The sequence below is a fragment of the Protomyctophum parallelum genome (assembly GCF_964188405.1).
Source record: "Protomyctophum parallelum genome assembly, chromosome: 20".
In the NCBI taxonomy this organism is placed as follows: domain Eukaryota; kingdom Metazoa; phylum Chordata; class Actinopteri; order Myctophiformes; family Myctophidae; genus Protomyctophum; species Protomyctophum parallelum.
In genome coordinates this window covers 33,301,654-33,320,595 of record NC_139718.1, presented here as the reverse complement: position 1 = coordinate 33,320,595, position 18,942 = coordinate 33,301,654, and the positions used below count along the sequence as shown (strand labels likewise).

At 43.0% G+C, this 18,942-nt stretch overlaps 2 protein-coding genes across 2 annotated transcripts in view; both read right to left on the bottom strand.

Annotated features, from left to right (window-relative positions):
* sptbn5 (spectrin, beta, non-erythrocytic 5) overlaps window positions 1-2,062 on the bottom strand; it is a gene marked incomplete at its 5' end in the record, with an annotated part of 80,350 nt that extends 78,288 nt beyond the window's left edge. Inside the window, one exon of the mRNA XM_083791689.1 lies at window positions 1,949-2,062. Within this exon, the coding sequence (XP_083647815.1) occupies window positions 1,949-2,062 (114 nt within the window). The remainder of the gene's footprint in view (window positions 1-1,948) is intronic.
* A 7,999-nt stretch (window positions 2,063-10,061) lies between these two features.
* ehd4 (EH-domain containing 4) overlaps window positions 10,062-18,942 on the bottom strand; it is a 31,987-nt gene continuing 23,106 nt past the window's right edge. The window contains exons 7-8 of the mRNA XM_083792426.1: window positions 15,483-15,647; window positions 10,062-14,360 (exon numbers count right to left, since the gene is read on the bottom strand). Of these exons, the coding sequence (XP_083648552.1) occupies window positions 13,803-14,360; window positions 15,483-15,647 (723 nt within the window). The 3' untranslated portion in view covers window positions 10,062-13,802. The remainder of the gene's footprint in view (window positions 14,361-15,482; window positions 15,648-18,942) is intronic.

Sequence of the window (18,942 nt, the reverse complement as noted above, 5' to 3'; positions counted from 1 at the left end):
TCTCTCTCTCTCAACTCTCTCTCTCTCTCTCAACTCTCTCTCTCTCTCTCTCTCTCTCTCTCTCTCTCTCTCTCTCTCTCTCTCTCTCTCTTTCTCTCTATCCATAAACAACATATGCATCACACGCACACGCACACGCACACGCACACACACACACACATTCCTTTCGCAGCTGAGAATCTGCTGCATCATACGGAGTGCTCCGAGCGATTGTGGGAATGGAAAACACAGCTGATTTGAACCAGCAGGTCCTCAGAGCTCGGGCCAAAAACTGACACACAACAATCTGCATTCGGTACACTTTGTTTCACACACAAAAACATTTCAAATTTGGTTCCGAAGTGTCATGGGAAGTAAACAAATACAGGTTGTTTTGTGATCCCTCGCAGTGCTTTTTGATCTTGTCATCAGTCAGGAACACTCTGAGTGGAGGCTAGGGTGCTGGTGGAGGCAATAAGCTTTGCCAGCAGCAGCGCGTGGCAGCATTTTAAAAGCAGGGATCCGGGGAGCCCCATTTAAACGGATTGCCTTGTTCAGGGAATGAGCTGTGATTGGTGTGTAGAAAAGCGTGGCTGATTGAAAACAAGAACATGACTCAGTTATAACTGCCAGGTGCAACAAGCTCTTGTAGCGCCCGTTTTCGTTCGTTTACGACGTTCTTTTGTTGGTTCGCTCATTGTGTTTTAATTGTAATGGCTTGCAGTTAGTTCATATTAACATTAGCTGCTGTTGCCACTCGCTCCGCGTTGCGGTGTTCAGAGTATGGGTTTTTTATGCCGTTCAGACTCCCATTGGCTTAGGAGGCAGCCAATCATGACTAGGTCGCTAGTAAGATCGTAAGGAGGCAGCCAATCATGACTAGATCGTGTTTAGAGTCGTCTTTACGGTCGTCAGTAGAGGCGCGTGCAAATGTAGGCCAGGTTGCTTCGCTCCTGGCAAAAAAGTCAGCAGACTGACAGCTGATTACAGCTGATTACAGAGTGGTGTATGACTCCCCTGCATGAAAACAATGGTTAATTTTTAGCATTCTGTTGCAAAGACAAGCTAAGGAGTGCTTAATGGAGCACAAATCTCCACCAGGAGGCACGCACCACAAATAATACATTCGCCTGGCAGAGGAAATTATGGGCCTATATATCAACAGGATACAGTACAGTAAGTCCAGACCACACACATAAAAGTCAGCATGTGGCTGTATTTTGATCACAACATTAAACAGACACCTGCTGATCGCCTCCATGGAACATATCTTTACCTGTACACACAGTTAGTTGTATACCTGTACAGATAGCAACAGAGATCACATGTTTCCATAACATGACATGATGACAGGGCAGACAGTCCAGCCAGGGACTGTCTGTACTCTGGGTTGGTTAAAATATAAGTCATGCCTGGGCCATGGCTCAGCGGTCCAGGCACCTTGGCTGGTAATCCAGTCTGGCAGTGTGCCACGGGTTCGACTCCCGATCCAGACGGCCTTTACTGCATGTCACCCCCCCCATCTCTCTCCCGATTTTCTGTCAGCCTACTGTCTGTCCCTCCATAAAAAATATAAAATAAAGGTGTAAGCCACAAAATAAAGAAACTCATATATTTGTACTACTATACTACTAGCACCAACTCAGGTACATTAAGTCACATGTACACTTCAACTGATTGGAGCAGGCTTGTTCTCTATGCTTATGCTGTAATCTTTGCTCTATGAAGTTGTTGTTTTTTGTTCTCACGGCCGCCACTCCAGCAACCACCTGTGGGCTCTGTTTCTTTTTGATTCATTGGTCCCTGAGACAGAGCCTTGACGCCAAAATATGCTCATGATAGTTATAATCATATTTATGCACATTAAAGATATACTATTTCCAATCCAATCCAAGAGTTGTCTGACTGAACTCATACGAATATTATTTCTCATGATTTTTTTTTTAATCTCCACTCCACTGCTCCTCACCCCATTCTTGGAGAAGACACTATTCATCCATTTGGTGAAGGTTTTCTTCTGTATTGCCATTCGCTGCTCCTGCAGCTCCCGCACTCGCCCCGCCCCATCCTCATCTCCCTCCATCCCGATTGGCTGGCTGGGCTGCTCAGCTGGAAAAAGAGAAGGATACAGAGAAAAAGAGAGGCAAAGAGAGAGAGAGAGGGGGGGGGGGGGGGGGGGGATGGAGAGACAGTGAGGGGGAGACAGTGGAGAACGGAAGGGTATCAGAGGGGGAGTTCGCTGCTACTGCGTTTAAAATAACCCCCACAGCATTATAAAGTAGGGTAAGTGATTTATTTGGTTAAACATTAAATATGTGTTAGCTCAAATATTCTGATAGTACTCATTGCTCTACAATATTTGTTCAGTAACAGGAGTCTCCATATGTCTCTCCAGCTGTTTATCAAGCATTAGTGTGGGACCAAACAGTGGCTCACGAGATGTTGTCACAGGTTCTGAAAGGATGTTCTGTCAGCTTTGAATCAGTGTTCTCAAGGGGAACACCGATAGTTACCCATGGTTCCTCTTTCACGTGAAATAAGGAAATAAGGAAATGTTGAGTCAACTCCATTATTCACAGACAAAGAGAAAATACATTTTAATGGGCGAAACCACATCAAGCCATTATGTGTTCAACTCTACTATTTAAACTCGGTCTATAAATCCAGACAATAAACTACTCCTCCCACTCGCCTATTGCTGCTATATCTTTATTATCTCTATCTTTATTTGATTAATACATGTTTTATTATGATTATTATTCTATGATTAATATTATTATTATTAGAGAGAGAGAGAGAGAGAGAGAGAGAGAGTGCGTGTGTGTGTGTGTGTGTGTGTGTGTGTGTGTGTGTGTGTGTGTGTGTGTGTGTGTGTGTGTGTGTGTGTGTGTGTGTGCGTATTGTCAGGTTTAATTTGAAGACTTTCTGCTGACTGGGCAGTTTGCTTCACAAGTTACTGAACACAGCTGTAATTTTTTTTGTAATGTGCTTTATATTACCCATTGTCAGTGCATAATCACTGGTGTGTGTGTGACTGTGTGTGTGTGTGTGTGTGTGTGTGTGTGTGTGTGTGTGTGTGTGTGTGTGTGTGTGTGCGTGCGTGCGTGCGTGCGTGCGTGCGTGCGTGCGTGCGTGCGTGCGTGCGTGCGTGCGTGCGTGCGTGCGTGCGTGCGTGCGAGATACAGTAGTAGGAGAATGTTTGATAGAGGGATAGAGCGATAAGAAGTTAGAAACATATAAATTATGTCTGCTTGTGTGTGATTATGACTATCAGCAGATTCGCTGATCTTCGTGTCCTTGGAGTGATGCCAACACACACGGACCCTCAGATTTCATATGTCACTGGCACAGTGTTAGCGTTACAATCAACAGATAACTATTGTACAACTGTTCTATCTGAAGATGTGACACTGTACAACATGACTGGCCTTCAACCCATGAAGCCCAGTCATGGCCAAAACGTCGCCACTATATGTCCGTGTTTAAATAAATAAAACACTGTGGAGCAGAGCTGTTGTGCGGAGTTTCTTTTGAACTGTATCTATGTCCAGCCCCAGCGAGGGACTGGGTGTGTGCAACCCTCTTGTTTTGTAAACTGTACAACATGAGCTGAGGAGTGGACCATGCAGTACTGTAAGAAACCAAAATGATTGTTTGGTCTGTTTCTGCTGGATCGCCACATTTCCTGTTAAGCACACTGAGTTTCCCTAGTAAGTAAGCCTTGCCGAGCCATGAGGCCCATAGGGCAGGAGTCTATCTCCTGTTTCTGTAGTGTGAGGCAGCTTTATGTACAAGTACACCCACTGGACATGACGCTAAGCTGCAGGGACTTACCCCAATTCAACCCTTGATGTTGAGTGCCAAGCAGGGAGGCACTGGGTCCCATATTTTGTTGGGTTGAGTCTTTGGTATGACCAGGGTATGACCCAACCGAGGATCGAACACCGACCTCCCAGTTTCAGGGCGGATACTCTAACCACAAGGCCACTGGGTTTCCCTACTTGCCGTGAACTCTTGTGAAAACAGCAGTTTCTCATCTGAAGTCAAGGTGTAATGTTTTCATGACCCAACTGTGGGTCATGACCCATGACTCATGACCCTGGCACTGACAGTGAAAGCCAACACTGGATAGTCTTACAGGCTTTCCATACATGAGAAACAAGCTATAGCTATTTGACACGCAACACTGTTTTATCAAGTCGACCATTTCATACTTTTTATTTTCTCAACCTACCACCATGCATCAGCCCTCACTAATGCTCACTATAAGATGATACCACTTGTGTCAATTGGAGCTCAGGCTTGCTAGCTCCATAAACATTTTTTAATCTAATTTCAAATCCAATCTTTACAAAAAAGCTGTTTTAACCCCCGAATGGCAGCAGTTTGGTGCATCTAACCTTCCTGATGCTTGTTTAATTGTTTTGTTGCTTTCTTGTTAATCATTTTATTACAGCCTTTAGCTTACTGTTAGGTCACCATATAAAAAATATTAGTCACGGATGTACAGTAGCGATACAAACAAATAAATCATGATGTTTGAAATCTGTTCACAACCGTCAAGAGATATAGTGAGAATTAGACAGAACTGGCACTTGAATTTATGCAAGGTTGAGAAAAGGTGAAGCTTTCCTTAGACGTCTAAAGTTTGTCATGCGAAGATACAGATTATCCTTTTTTTGTCTGAATACTTTCATGTAATCATTCTAAAATAATTTTGACAGGAGGACATATAGCCTACTGTGCTGCTAACGTAGGCCAACAGGAGGGACAAAGACAATCCCAGGAGACAAGAAATAAATTACAGATGAGGAAAACATTTATAAACAGAAGTAGTATTTCTAAGAACAGGAATATACACCTAGGGTTGTATATAGATCCAAATCACTGTCAATTACTCACAGACACACACACACACACACACACACACACACACACACACACACACACACACACACACACACACACACACACACACAGAGACAAACGCACACACGCACGCACAGGAACAAACAATAAGCACTCAAGGAAACACTCAAATAAAGACAACAGTCTCCTATACAAACACATGTAGAAGAGAGGGTCTTTAGGGAAGGAATGTTCTGCGTGTGTGCATACGTACGCGTGCGTACGTATGCCCCCCCCACACACACACACATAGGAAACAGGGTTATTCAACGTACCTTCCTGTTAAAGCCCAGCTAGGGTCCCGTTCTTCTATTCTGATCCACACTCTCAGACAGACTGACAGCACTGACGAGGTTCTCTCACACACACACACACACACACACACACACACACACACACACACACACACACACCCAACACACACCACCTCTGTCAGCTGTAAAACAATTTGTGCGTGATTTTACAGTTCTGTTGAGTCCAAATGTTCTACCTCTGTGTGTGTGTGTGTGTGTGTGTGTGTGTGTGTGTGTGTGTGTGTGTGTGTGTGTGTGTGTGTGTGTGTGTGTGTGTGTGTGTGTGTGTTGCCGTGCGCAAGCGTGTGCCAGCCTCTGACTGTGTGTTGGTAATACTTGGTATGTGTGCACACGTGTATGCTTGTGAATCTGCATCACTGTGTGTGTGTGTGTGTGTGTGTGTGTGTGTGTGTGTGTGTGTGTGTGTGAACTTTGAAGCCATTGGCTTAACTGCATGAGCAGGCCTTACCACCTGACTGACACACGACACAGGGTTTAAAGGTCAAAATATGTGCAGTTATTACCGCTATTATAATGGTGGTTGACACTCTATGCCAGCAATCAACCTGTGGGCCGGGCCCGCTCCAGACTGATTATGCAAAAGATCGCTCTTTGCCAACGTATGAATGAATGAACTGAGCAGTGCAAGCGGTGTGTGTGTGTGTGTGTGTGTGTGTGTGTGACTGTGTGTATGTGTGTGTGTCGAATGCAACCCCAATCAGCAGTAGCACGACCATGGACTGCTAGTGTCTTGAGACAACTAGTTGTGATTTGACACTTTAATAAAATTGAATTGAATTGAAATTGAATTCTAGGTTGCTAAGGAAGTCTCTGTCCGCCTCAATGTAAATAGATTTTCAAAAGCATTCACAATTCAAGTGGGCCTTGTGAACTCCTGATATAGAGCTATTTAACATAGTATGCTGTCCATGTACACACATTATATACCGGTAATCATTCACAACAATTAACAGCAGGCTTTGAGAGACGTGAACATTTGTCAAACAACAGGTAATGCTTATCGCAACGCATTGTGAGCTTGATTTAGACGTTATGATTTAAAAGAAAAACACGTTGCATGCTTCTCACAGAAACGTCAAGGATAAAAACACAACAAAGTCAGCGACTCATTTGTGAGCTTGTAATTCACCGTTGCTACGTATACAGTATATTTGCCAAGCTGATGAATTATACCACAAGCTTGCATGATTGAGCAATTACAGTATACCAATTACATTAGTATTATACAACATAGCCAGAATATAAAGTCAGCGACCCTAGCATGCAGGGAGTGGAGATGGAGAGATATTACAGTAAGTAAGGTGAAGGAAGTACCAGACAGGGTGATGAGACAGTAGGAAGAAGGATGGTAGAATGACCCTGGTCAGGGACAGAGGCCAGGAGCTAGGCTGGAGCCTGAAGAGGTGGGATTTGGGACTGCAGTGGATGGAAGATCCAGGGGAGCAACTCTGCAGTGCTTACTGAAGGAGGAAGGTCAGAGGTCATTAACCAGCTTGAGAGCCAGCGCCTATAGGGAAAGCTGTGACACGCACACACGCACACACGCACGCGCGCAGCCGCGCGCACAACACACACACACACACACACACACACACACACAGTCACACACACAGTCACACACACACACACACACACACACACACACACACACTGACACTGACACTATACAAATATATATCACTAGAATTTCGCGGCCGCTCATCCCAGAGTTACTTTGCCGTGCACTATGGGAAGAAGGGAATTGCGGGAGTTGACTCCACATGTAGTAACGGATGGGTTATTGTCTCCACCAGGCCGAAGGCATGTGGGGAGAGTATGTTTTGCACTCCGTCCGTCCGTTTGTGTGTCCGTCCGTCCGTCCGTCCGTCCGTCCGTGTGTCCGTGACAGGCTAATCTCGGCCACCGTTAACCCGGTCGATGCCACATTTTGCACACACACTCCCTGGATGCCAACGATGAACCTCTGCCCCAAACTTTCCAGAACGGCCTGTTATAGCGCCACCAAGAGGCCGCTTTGTGCAAAAACTTCACCGTTAACCCGGTCGATGCCAAATTTTGCACACACACTCCCTGGATGCCAACGATGAACCTCTGCCCCAAACTTTCCAGAACGGCCTGTTATAGCGCCACCAAGAGGCCGCTTTGTGCAAAACAAGTTTTTGCACAGTACACCTACAGATTTTGTCCAAACATCACGCAAATTGGTACACAGTCTCTCTAGAGCCATTCAACGAAACGGGTCTTTCACATTTATCACACTCCATCCTGATTGGTTAAGATTGGCTTCCAAAGTTCACAGGAGTGCTCAGTTTCAAACAAAATGCTGCAAATCATGAACACATCGCGTGATTTCCGTGAAATTGTGCACCCACATTCCCACTAGGCCGAGGACGAAATGCCACATGAACAATTTCAACTCAGCCTCAAGGTGGCGCTATAACTGGCCGAAAAGTGTTTTTACCTCTAACTGCACGGATCTGTGGATAACCTGGTGGAGACCTGTGCCCGGAAGGGCACTTTTTCTAGTTAGTTATTATTATGTGTCCTTATTAGTGTAGTGTAGTGTAGTCAACACGTTATGGCTCATACACACTGCCCGGTATTTGCTCCGATCATTTTTGGCGCTGGCCGAGATCGTGATCTACCTTTTGGGCACCGCTTAACTCAACCTTTTTTGTCCCAGGGCACACTTTTCATAGCCTAAAAATCTGGGGGCACACCTAGATATACGGTTTGTGTACACTGTATATATACCGGTGTGTATACATAGTAAATATATATAGTACATATATTATATATATATATAGAATATTAGTGGTCCATGACATGAAAATGTTTGAGAACCACTGCTCTAAAACAACATTGGACACAAAAGTGGAAGATACTGCAGCAGAAAGTGAGTTAGTGCTGAGCTTGTACATTCGTTTGAAAATTCACAAACATCATCTCACACTCTTTGCAGGTATGTAGCTGAAAAATCTTCCACTTGTTGTCTTGACCTGGTTCCTCACTCATAGAATTCATATTTAAAACGCATTATAAACATTATAATGCCTTGACATGTGGGTTGTTCAGGATGCCTTCTAAACTGCTGATGTGAAACCTTTACTGATCGAAGAAGCCTAATTTAGATTGTGAAGTAGTTCTTACAATAATAGACCCATAATCTTTAACAAGGGTGAATTGCCTATGCCTATTTTTTACCACACCTTTCCAACAATAGCAGTAGCATTCAGTAAAGTCGAGCTGAGATCTACTACTACAGTATACACTGTATATTCGCAACACCTATTAGACACTTCAAATTTGTGGATGGAAGGTCGATGGAAGAGGAAAAATTCGGTAATGACGAGAAGTAAGAATTATAAAAATTAAAAAGGTAAAAGCCATACAGTGAATTAAAGGGAAACTACAATGAAGATTGGTGGATCTCGAGTTAGCTAAGGGAACAATACTGGGTCTGGATGGTCTTAATCAGTCAACTGTTGGCAGGCAGGCAATATGTTGACATTAAACATTCCTTATTCTTCGGTGACAAATGCTTCCGTGCTTTTCTTTTCTCCCTCAGTCGTCACTTTGAAGTAGCAAAGAGAACTGTGCAGAGAGGGCAAACAGGGCCACACATACACTGTGCCAGCCAGCGGCAGACACTCAAATCTCTTCAAATCACTCCAAGAAATACCTACAAACAACCTTCAAAAACACATCTGCAAAGACTTTGGATATCATTTAATTCTAATATATACATTTCCTGCTGATTCAGACACATGAAACTGTATAATATTCGGCTATTATTCACAAAAGTGTAATGTGCAATGTCCCAGATGCTTAACCTCTGTTTACAATGGAAACAAGAAAATGGACAGAATGTGGAGAAAGGCAGAGAGAGAGAGAGACAGAGACAGACAGTCCGACAGAGAGAGAGGGAGACAGAGAGTAGAGGGACATAGTGGAGGAACTTTTGAACCCACACTTAAGACTGATGATGCATCATGACACTCCACCCTGGATGAAATGGGCACACATACACACGCACACACACACACACCAGAGGAAGAAAGGAAATTACGCAACAATAACAGTTGTCTGCTGTTTGTCTTAAAGGGAAGGATGTGAATAAAAATAAATTAGAGTTATCTTCTCGAGGCCTTCTAACTGCTGTGTTTTAAAGGGGAGGTAGAGCCTGATATAAATTACAATGCCCAACTACAGGTCTAACGAGGCCTAATATGAGCTCATAAACAACCTTGCTACTGAGCCTCAAACAAATCTTAAAAGGGAGGATACTAGTAACATTTATCTAGGATGGGTCTTAAATGAAAGGAGATGAGATTGAATAGATTAATGTGCAATATACACACAGAAAAATAAAGGTACTAACTGGAACTTAAATTAGTTATTCTGTGATGCCATAGACATAACGATGTTTGGTTCAGGTGGAACCATAAAGTCTTGAACCATTTAAGAACAATTATTCTTCTGTGTGTGTGTGACGAGGGTCTTTTATTCATTAGTATGTTTGCCTCAGTCTTGATATTTCTCTGCTTATCTGCAGGATCCAGGCTGAAAATTTGAACAAATGTTTATTTAAGTTGCATCAGTATAAAACGTTGAATTCTGGCCAACAACCTCAAGTTGATATTGTTCATCAAAACCGTTAAGTTATTAAACTCACAGCTGAATCACCCATAGACTGCACAGCATTAAGCTGTGGACAAAGGACTCTTGGTTATAGTGATCATTCAATATTGAATGTGATGAAGGATGGTGAAGTGAGGGAGTAATGTCGCATCATCAGCATAAAAGACATTGACAGAGTATCGCTAATCTGTTCAAATGATAATACAAAATAGATCAAAATCAAAATATATCCATATACATTTATTTTTTTACATTAAAATAGTTGATTAAGTCTCATTCAAGCCGTTTGCCAAAACAAAACAAAAAGAACATCCTACTGTACAGCGTCAGTAAGCGACCTTTACATTGAGAACATTGTTGAAAACTGATCTGAATAAAGCTGACCGTTCTGCCCAGGTTTCGTACACAGGACAACAAGGTAAAACAGGCTTGGGAAATGTCCCATTCACTAATGCCAAGAACACAGGTTTTTAATCACTGATCATAACCCCAGTTTGCACCATGATGATTGATATTCAAGATCTGCCTTGGTGTGTACAAATTAGGGCAGGTCACCATGGACAGGTACATGTATGTAGCCTATGTGTGTGGGGTTTAGGTTTCAAGCATCGGACCAGTCAGGATTACGTCAAACAATTTATTTTTACAACCAGAATATGGCCATATCTGAATGTGATCCTGTGGTTTGTGATGCCTAATCCTTGCTGGGTGCACCTCTATGACGAGTGTTCTTGTCAATGACTAATCTGTGAAAATCAGTCATTAAGTGCAATGTCAAGGCTTTTCACAGTATTACAATTATTCTACTGTTTTCAAGGATTAAGGGAGAAAATAAAGGGCATAGTCTATATAGACTGCGTCTATAGAAATTCCATTAACTACAAACACAGCAACTTTCATTTAAGGCCACTGGGCACTACAACTATACTCCCACAATCCTGCTATATGGCTTTTACCAAAGTTGAACTGTATAAAGTCGGGCATCTGTCTGTGTGCACCAGGAACCGAGCAGAAGAGTTTTCGCACTCCACCACAAGCACTATAAAATATTTCAAATTTTAGGCTTTTCATTTTCTCGTTACAGCAATGGAAAGCATGACCATTGACCATCCATTCCCAAAATGATACACTTGGTGCAGCTAGGAACCATACTTTAGACTAGTTAAGTTATGGAGACCACTGTTACATAATAAGGCCCACAAATATAACTTCTGTAAAAATAATAATAATACAGCCTGAGCTAACTCTATTGATAGCTCTGGATTGATCACATAATCACTCTCTTCCAGACAAAAGGCACTGAATTTAAACTGTGACCAACTGCAGGATCCTCAAGGAAAGTAACATTCCCATCATAAGACCACCAGGAAGCCTGTCATTTAAAATGATAACTCTGAATCAAACATACTGAAATGACCACAATTGTGATGTTTCTATTATGATTTGACGATTTTACAGCTCCTATGAATTTGTGCATACCGTATATAAGGAAAGATGTTTTGTAGATTTGCACGGTTTCTCCAGTTGTAAAGAAAGAAGGTTATAAAGGTTTGTAGTTAAAGTGCCGTTTCATTTTGGCTTGGGTTTGCAGGAATGACAGAGGACTATGCTGAGTAACACTGTACGTATACTTGTTCCAACGACGGCCTCTACAGGTTGAAACTTTCAACTAGGTTGCACCGATTGCCTCACTTAGCTTCACCCTGATTGTGATGTAATAGTAGCCTACTGTTTTACCTCAGGTGTCAGTGGTTAAACACGTACTATTACTTCACGATTGGTGTGTGGAAATTCCTGCCTCTGGCCTGCATTGCAAACGTATAACCCAGTTTAATGCCATGGAGTTCCTATTTGAAGGGTAGGCTACATGTCCTGAGTCATGACCAGGATTTGGATTTCATCTAAACAGAAATGAAACTTAGAAATGCTATGATGATACACCGTCTCCGTCTGTACCAACAATAATATACTGTTAGTGCAGAAAGCTGTATTGGTCAGGAGTCAGGACAGCATAACATACATACACATTTCAATCTTTTTTTCTTTTCTCAGTTTTACTACTCTGGTAGTTCGTTACATATTTTTGGCTTTATATAGCAGAACACACAGGGAAATCCTGAGTGTTCATTTTTAAAAGAGTTACAAATGGATAAATGAGCACATTAATTTACCGTGTATGCAGGGAGGATGCTATGGCATCATGTAAGGTCTGAGGCCAAGTGGAAACTGCAGCACACACACACAAAAACAAAACAAAGCAAAGCTGTTGACTAGGACATAATTTCAGAAAGTTTCTCCCCAAGGGAGCCTGAGACAGGAGGAGCACTATCATTACCATTGTCATCTCCTCCAGTTCATCTGCTATGCTAACAGGACAGGGAATGACCTCTGACCTCACTGTATTAAGTCCATGAACCCTTTTTCCTGGTTCATGACTAAGAAGGTGAGGAGGGTTTCTTTCAGATGACCAGAGAACATTATCATGGCATAAAAACTATTAATCGTTTGTTTATATACTGTATTATGGATAGATATTACAATGTGTAGAGACAGGGAAGGGAAAGTAGGGTGTGTGTGTGTGTGACACAGGTCACAAATCAACTATAATGTCAAACCTTGCTCCGTCCATGTGGTATGTGCACCAACCGCATGCCACATGGCATCAACAACATGCCGTCACACTAGACTTCTACAATTTCCTGTCCTTCACAGAAAGACAGAGGAAGGCAATGACAAGATTTGACTGAAGGACATGCGGCAACTTGCAGGCACGTGTGTGTGTGTTTGTGTCCTCAGCAAAGATGGGCACAGGCAACTGGATTTAGAGACAATCCATGATGGGCAAACTGGTGCCGAATAGGGATGATTCAACGTACCCTGTGAGCACAGAGCTCTCCTGGACTGGAATGTGCTGTGATGTCAATAAATGGTTGATTATTGTTAAGAAAAGATGACCCTTCTACATCACTACCAATATTTGCCCTGGCATCCTGACATTGAGACAAATACAAATCTTAAGGCAATATCAGCTTCAGAAGTCAGAAAATATAGTTTTGGTCATATTTCAGAGATCTGTCAAAATAAACAAAATGCATCAAAATACCTCACTAAACAAAAAAAAGAAATAATTAAAATATACACATTTATTCCACATTGATAAGGAATTGGTTAATAGATTAATTCCCATATTCAATGTATTCATGATTTGAAACTAATATACGTAGAGTGAAATTTCTCTTTACTAATCTAGGGTTGTGCATAACCGAGCCATTTCAGCAATCTCAGGTTGAGAAATTTGCAGAGTGATATACATAGTTCATATACACATAAAACAAACAGACAACCTCATTACGATAAGTTTGTGTTGCTTTGTAATAAAGACTTCTTAGTTCTGACCGGTAAGTAGTCCAAAATATTGTGAAATTTAGATTTTTTTTAGCTATTCATGTCTTTAGCTAGCTGGTTAAATGTGACTTGGTGAATAGTTAATCGTGGTATTCTGGCAAATGTCCCCCTTTTGTTGAGTTATGTTTGCTGGCTAGGTATCTAGCTGGCTAGTTAAGTTTGTTTTAAATGATGAGTTTACTGGCAAATTAAAGCATGTAAGATAGAATTGCTTGCTGGGCAGTAGACTAGAATATTAGTGGTGGGGTTTTTGCTTCATGATAGATAATAAAATAACTAACAAAAACATGTTGTAGCTGCTGTTGTGTTTGTTGGACCTTTGTTTCTTTGGTTTAATTAATTGATTTGCTGGCTAGCTAGGCATGCTAACAGGCAAATTAGTTAGCTGTCTGGTAGTCTTTGTCATGGTTGTTGAAAACAATAATCGTGAGATTCTTGTTGTGTAACATCAGAATTGTATACTTTCTTTATGGATGAGGCATTTTCTTTGCTGGCTGGCTAGCCATGTTAACAATCAGTTAGCTGGGGCCTCCAACCGGCTAGGTAGGTGTCTTGCTAGTCCTCATCATGGTTGTAAAGGATGTCGGCAGTGGGGTTCTTGCGGTGCGAAGGTGGTATCAGGTGCATGGGCAGCTCGCTGGGAATCTCATAGCCCTCCAGTTTTACTTTGATGAGGTGCTGAGCGAGAGCAAACTCCTCGTCGTCGAGCATGCCGTCGTGGTCACAGTCCGACAGCTTCCAGATCTTGCCCAGCACCGTGTTGGGCAGGCGCGAGTTCATCATCTCCTTCTTGGCGTTGACGCCGGTGATCTTTCCGTTGACGGGCATCAGCGTGTAGAAGATCTCGTCGTAGCGATGCTTGTCCCGGCTCACGATCCAGTCCTCCGCGTCTTTCCCGGCACTGATCCCCTCGCCGTAGCCCTGACCGAATGGACCGTCCTGAGAACCCTCAAACGCCCCGCCGGACACCAAGGATGGAGGAGCATTTGACTCTTCCTCTCTGATCATGGCCATGAGGCCAGCAATCTTATTGGCCAACATCTTGTCCACAGACTCTATCAACTTCATCTTCAGAGATGGAAACTTGCTGAAGTCGTAGTGCTGAAGCTGGTCCTAGAGGAGGGAGGGAGAGATTGTTGAATGTACACATCTATGTCACATGTCATAATCAGATCATCATTGTTAGTGCAGACGAACCCCACAGGAAGAACACACACACACGCACACACACACACACACACACACACACACACACACACACACACACACACACACACACACACACACAAGCACTGAACTTTGAAAACAGCAGCTGGATCCACCAGACCCATGCAGTTCAAGAACAGAATTGTGGTCCAAACGGACACTGTGTCCTGCAAGATAATCCCTCTGTGACTTTTGAAACCTCCACAGAGCAGGAGATACATCTGTGTGTGTGTGTGTGTGTGTGAGTGAGTGAGAGCGTGATCAAGCAAGTGAATTAATGAGGCAGTTTCTTTAAAGGTCATAGGACTAAATGGCTCACCAGGGATCAAACATTCTGTATCATTCAGTCCAATAAGCACACACACACACACACACACACACACACACACACACACACACACACACACACACACACACACACACACACACACACACACACACACACACACACACACACACACACACACACACACAAAGTCATGGTCATCCTCCCCTTACAGGCCTGAATCTCTAGACACAGTTCAACTAGCACCTGCATTGTGTGTGTGTGTGTGTGTGTGTCCATCATGGCCCATAGCACTTACCCTACCCCCTTAGATAGCATTTCTGTAGACTTAGATAGCATTTGATACAGACTTATAGCATGTTATGTAGACAGCACTATAATTGCATTGTATATAGTCATAGCACGCCATAGTACATATGTATAGCATAGTAGTATATATGTATAGTTTATATGTATAGTTTCATTATATAGATATTCCACTGTTACTTTCTTAGCTTACGCATGTTTCATGATAAATGCTGTTATGTGATGTATTCCCATGCTTTTTGTTCTTGCTTAATGTAAGTCACTCTGGATTAAGAGCGTCTGCTAAATGCCTAAATTGTAAATTGTAATTGTAAATTGTGTGTGTCTACTGTCTAGTATCTACTGATGTATCTTCTTATCACAACAATGTGAGCTTGTAGATAAGATATTTTGATGTGTGACACCCACGTGTAATTAGACTCTTGGCTACTCTGTACCTGCATCTTGGCGACATTGGGGAAGTCTCCAGGTGAGATGTGATGTTCTCTCTGGAGGATGGTGTAGATTTCTGGGAGGCGCATGATCAACTCCTCTTTCTTCTTCTCTCTCCCAAATAAAGATGGCATCTCCTTCTTCAGATAGCTGATGATGTATGCATGCACCTGGAAAAGATCATGACAAACTTGAGTGGTTGTAGAGCTGGGCAACATACGGTATATTGATAGTCTGTGATTGTCTCCACCAGGCCGAAGGCATGTGGGGAGAGTATGTTTTGCACTCCGTCCGTCCGTTTGTGTGTTTGTGTGTCCGTCCGTCCGTGTGTCCGTGAACAGCTAATCTCGGCCACCGTTAACCCGGTCGATGCCATATTTTGCACACACACTCCCTGGATGCCAACCATGAACCTCTGCCCCAAACTTTCCAGAACGGCCTGTTATAGCGCCACCAGGAGGCCGCTTTGTGCAAAACAGCCACCGTTAACCCGGTCGATGCCATATTTTGCACACACACTCCCTGGATGCCAACCATGAACCTCTGCCCCAAACTTTCCAGAACGGCCTGTTATAGCGCCACCAGGAGGCCGCTTTGTGCAAAACAAGTTTTTGCACAGTACACCTACAGATTTTGTCCAAACATCACGCAAATTGGTACACAGTCTCTCTAGAGCCATTCAACGAAACGGGTCTTTCAGATTTATCAGACTCCATCCTGATTGGTTAAGATTGGCTTCCAAAGTTCACAGGAGTGCTCAGTTTCAAACAAAATGCTGCAAATCATGAACACATCGCGTGATTTCCGTGAAATTGTGCACCCACATTCCCACTAGGCCGAGGACGAAATGCCACATGAACAATTTCAACTCAGCCTCAAGGTGGCGCTATAACTGGCCAAAAAGTGTTTTTACCTCTAACTGCACGGATCTGTGGATAACCTGGTGGAGACCTGTGCCCGGAAGGGCACTTTTTCTAGTTGTTCCTGGTTTCCAAGGCAGCATTACAGTAAAGTTATGTAATGTCATACCAGACTGTTCCTAGAACTCTATTCTATTATTTGCCAATGCTGTTCTATTATTTGCCAATAACTAGTTATTATATAGGTCAGGGGTCTTGAACATGTTTCAGGCCAAAGAAGGACCCTTTATCTGATAAAGATACAGAAAGAAACCTCTTATCTGCATGTTATAACTTAAAAACACCCTACTTGAGTTGTTCATACTACAGCATTACACACAAGACCATCAGCAAATGCTCAAACTGCGCTGTGAAGCGACACATTTATTAAACATCAACACTGAAATAGGTGTGGTTTCTCCAACAAGCATGATTGACAACACGTGAATTTGTGAAAGCCAACCTCAGAATGGTCAAGTTGAGCAGTGTGTTCTTCTGCCGCAGCAGCTCAGAGTAGAAATGAGAGAAAAGCTCTCTTGGCTAAATTGACAGCTTTCATGACAGAGTCCATAACATCTAACAATTCAGCATATCTTTGGCAACAAATGATTCCCTGAGTAGCAATGCATAGTCAGTGTGTCCACATCCCGTGTGGAGCCACATCCTTTACAAGCACTATTAGTCCACTTTTTAAACCAGACGATATTCTTGCACCATCAGTACACACTGTGACTACACAACACATTTTTCCAGAGTTCATATCAGATGCGGTAAGCAATGGTTGTGTCCAACAACACAATAGTTTTCCGTTTTTTGACGTATTCATAATTCCTAAACATTGTTTTACACATATGACTTGCCACAAGCAATATTAACCACATGAATTCCAGTTCCCTGTTCAGGGCATGTCGTATTAGGTGAACATTTAGAGACTTTATGAGAGGTTTAAGTCAAGCACTTTGATGTTGTCCGTTTAAAGCCACGGTAGTTGGCTCCAGGTGCCACATTTTGAATGTAGTAATGTTCAGCAACTACAGATTAAAGACAATAAATATTTTCATGGAAAACATGAGAATCGTGATCTCAATTCTTGTGGAGGAAAATCGAGATTCACATTTGAGCAAGAATCATGCAGCACTAGAGGGAAAAGGGAGGGGATAGTCCACAAAGTAAATGGGGTTTAAGTGGTTAAATCCTATGCAATTCTTTATGGCTTTTCTGAATCCGCTTTCCTCACCTAAATTCCCCCAAATCAAAGGTTAATAACTGTGTCACCATACGGGTGTATGGCCCCCACCCAAGTAAAAGGAGGGTTAGGATATAGAAAATAAGTGAGGGGGAGAAGAGGGAAACAGAGGGAAGGAAGACAGAAGAGGAGAGAGACACAAGGTGTTACAATGTGGTCAAAGTACCGCAGTACACATTCCATAGTACATATCTACAATATATCACACCGACAAGGAAAGGGAGGTTAGACATGGGATGAAACATGGAAAGAACAGAAGAGAGATGGAGGTGGGGGTAGAACAGAGTAGAGTAATTCAGTGGATTGTGAGGAATGTCTCACATGTGGTCAGTAAAGTTTAGCTCCTACTAAGCTACACCGGCAGAGTGTGTGTGTGTGTGTGTGTGTGTGTGTGTGTGTGTGTGTGTGTGTGTGTGTGAGAGAGAGAGCGAGAGAGCGATAGATAGAGAAAGAGAGAGTGAGTGAGTGAATGTCTGTGTGATGGATATATTGCTGTGAATTATGCATAGTGCATAGTTACAGTTTGTGTGTGTGTGTGTGTGTATCATACATTCCATTATGAAGCAGGGAGGGTGAGGACTGAGGAGAGAGAAGCTGAGGAAAGTTCAGTCTGGAGAACGCTGGATAAGCTCACATGGTCTCACCAGTGTGAGTGTGTGTGTGTGTGTGTGTGTGTGTGTGTGTGTGTGTGTGTGTGTGTGTTGCTAGATTCCTGTTTGTCTGCCCAGCGAGGGAAACACTACGGAAGAGATAAGGTCCACTCTCCACAAAGTGTGTGTGTGTGTGTGTGTGTGTGTGTGTGTGTGTGTGTGTGTGTGTGTGTGTGTGTGTGTGTGCGCCTGCGCACGCAGTGCCCAGTACAGCCTGTACTTCTAAGAGTTCCCATTGAAACAGCCTATTTTCTATGTTTCTGAATGTAATATTTCTTTGACATTTAGTTGTCTGCAGAACATCTGCCATGCGATCACATACGTGTCCAATTTCTTATTGGTTTTAGTCCCAGGGATTTGTTCTCCCCTCTGTTCCGGGAGTTCAATTAAAAAAAACAAAAAAAAAAACAAGCTCTAGCCTCTAAGACAGCTGCAGTCGTTCAAACTTCTCCAGGGAGCTTCACTTCTTTATCTGCCGAAAGACACAGAATCGAAAACATGATCCAGGCCAGCCGGTCCAGCGATCCACATGCTGAACCTGACTCAGTACCGAACCCAAACAATAAGACCCCCTAGGCCTCATCATCTACAGCGGTTCCTAACCTTTTCTGGACCACTTTAAAATCTCGAAAGCGTTCGCGGTCCACCCACCTGACCTAGATTTATATGC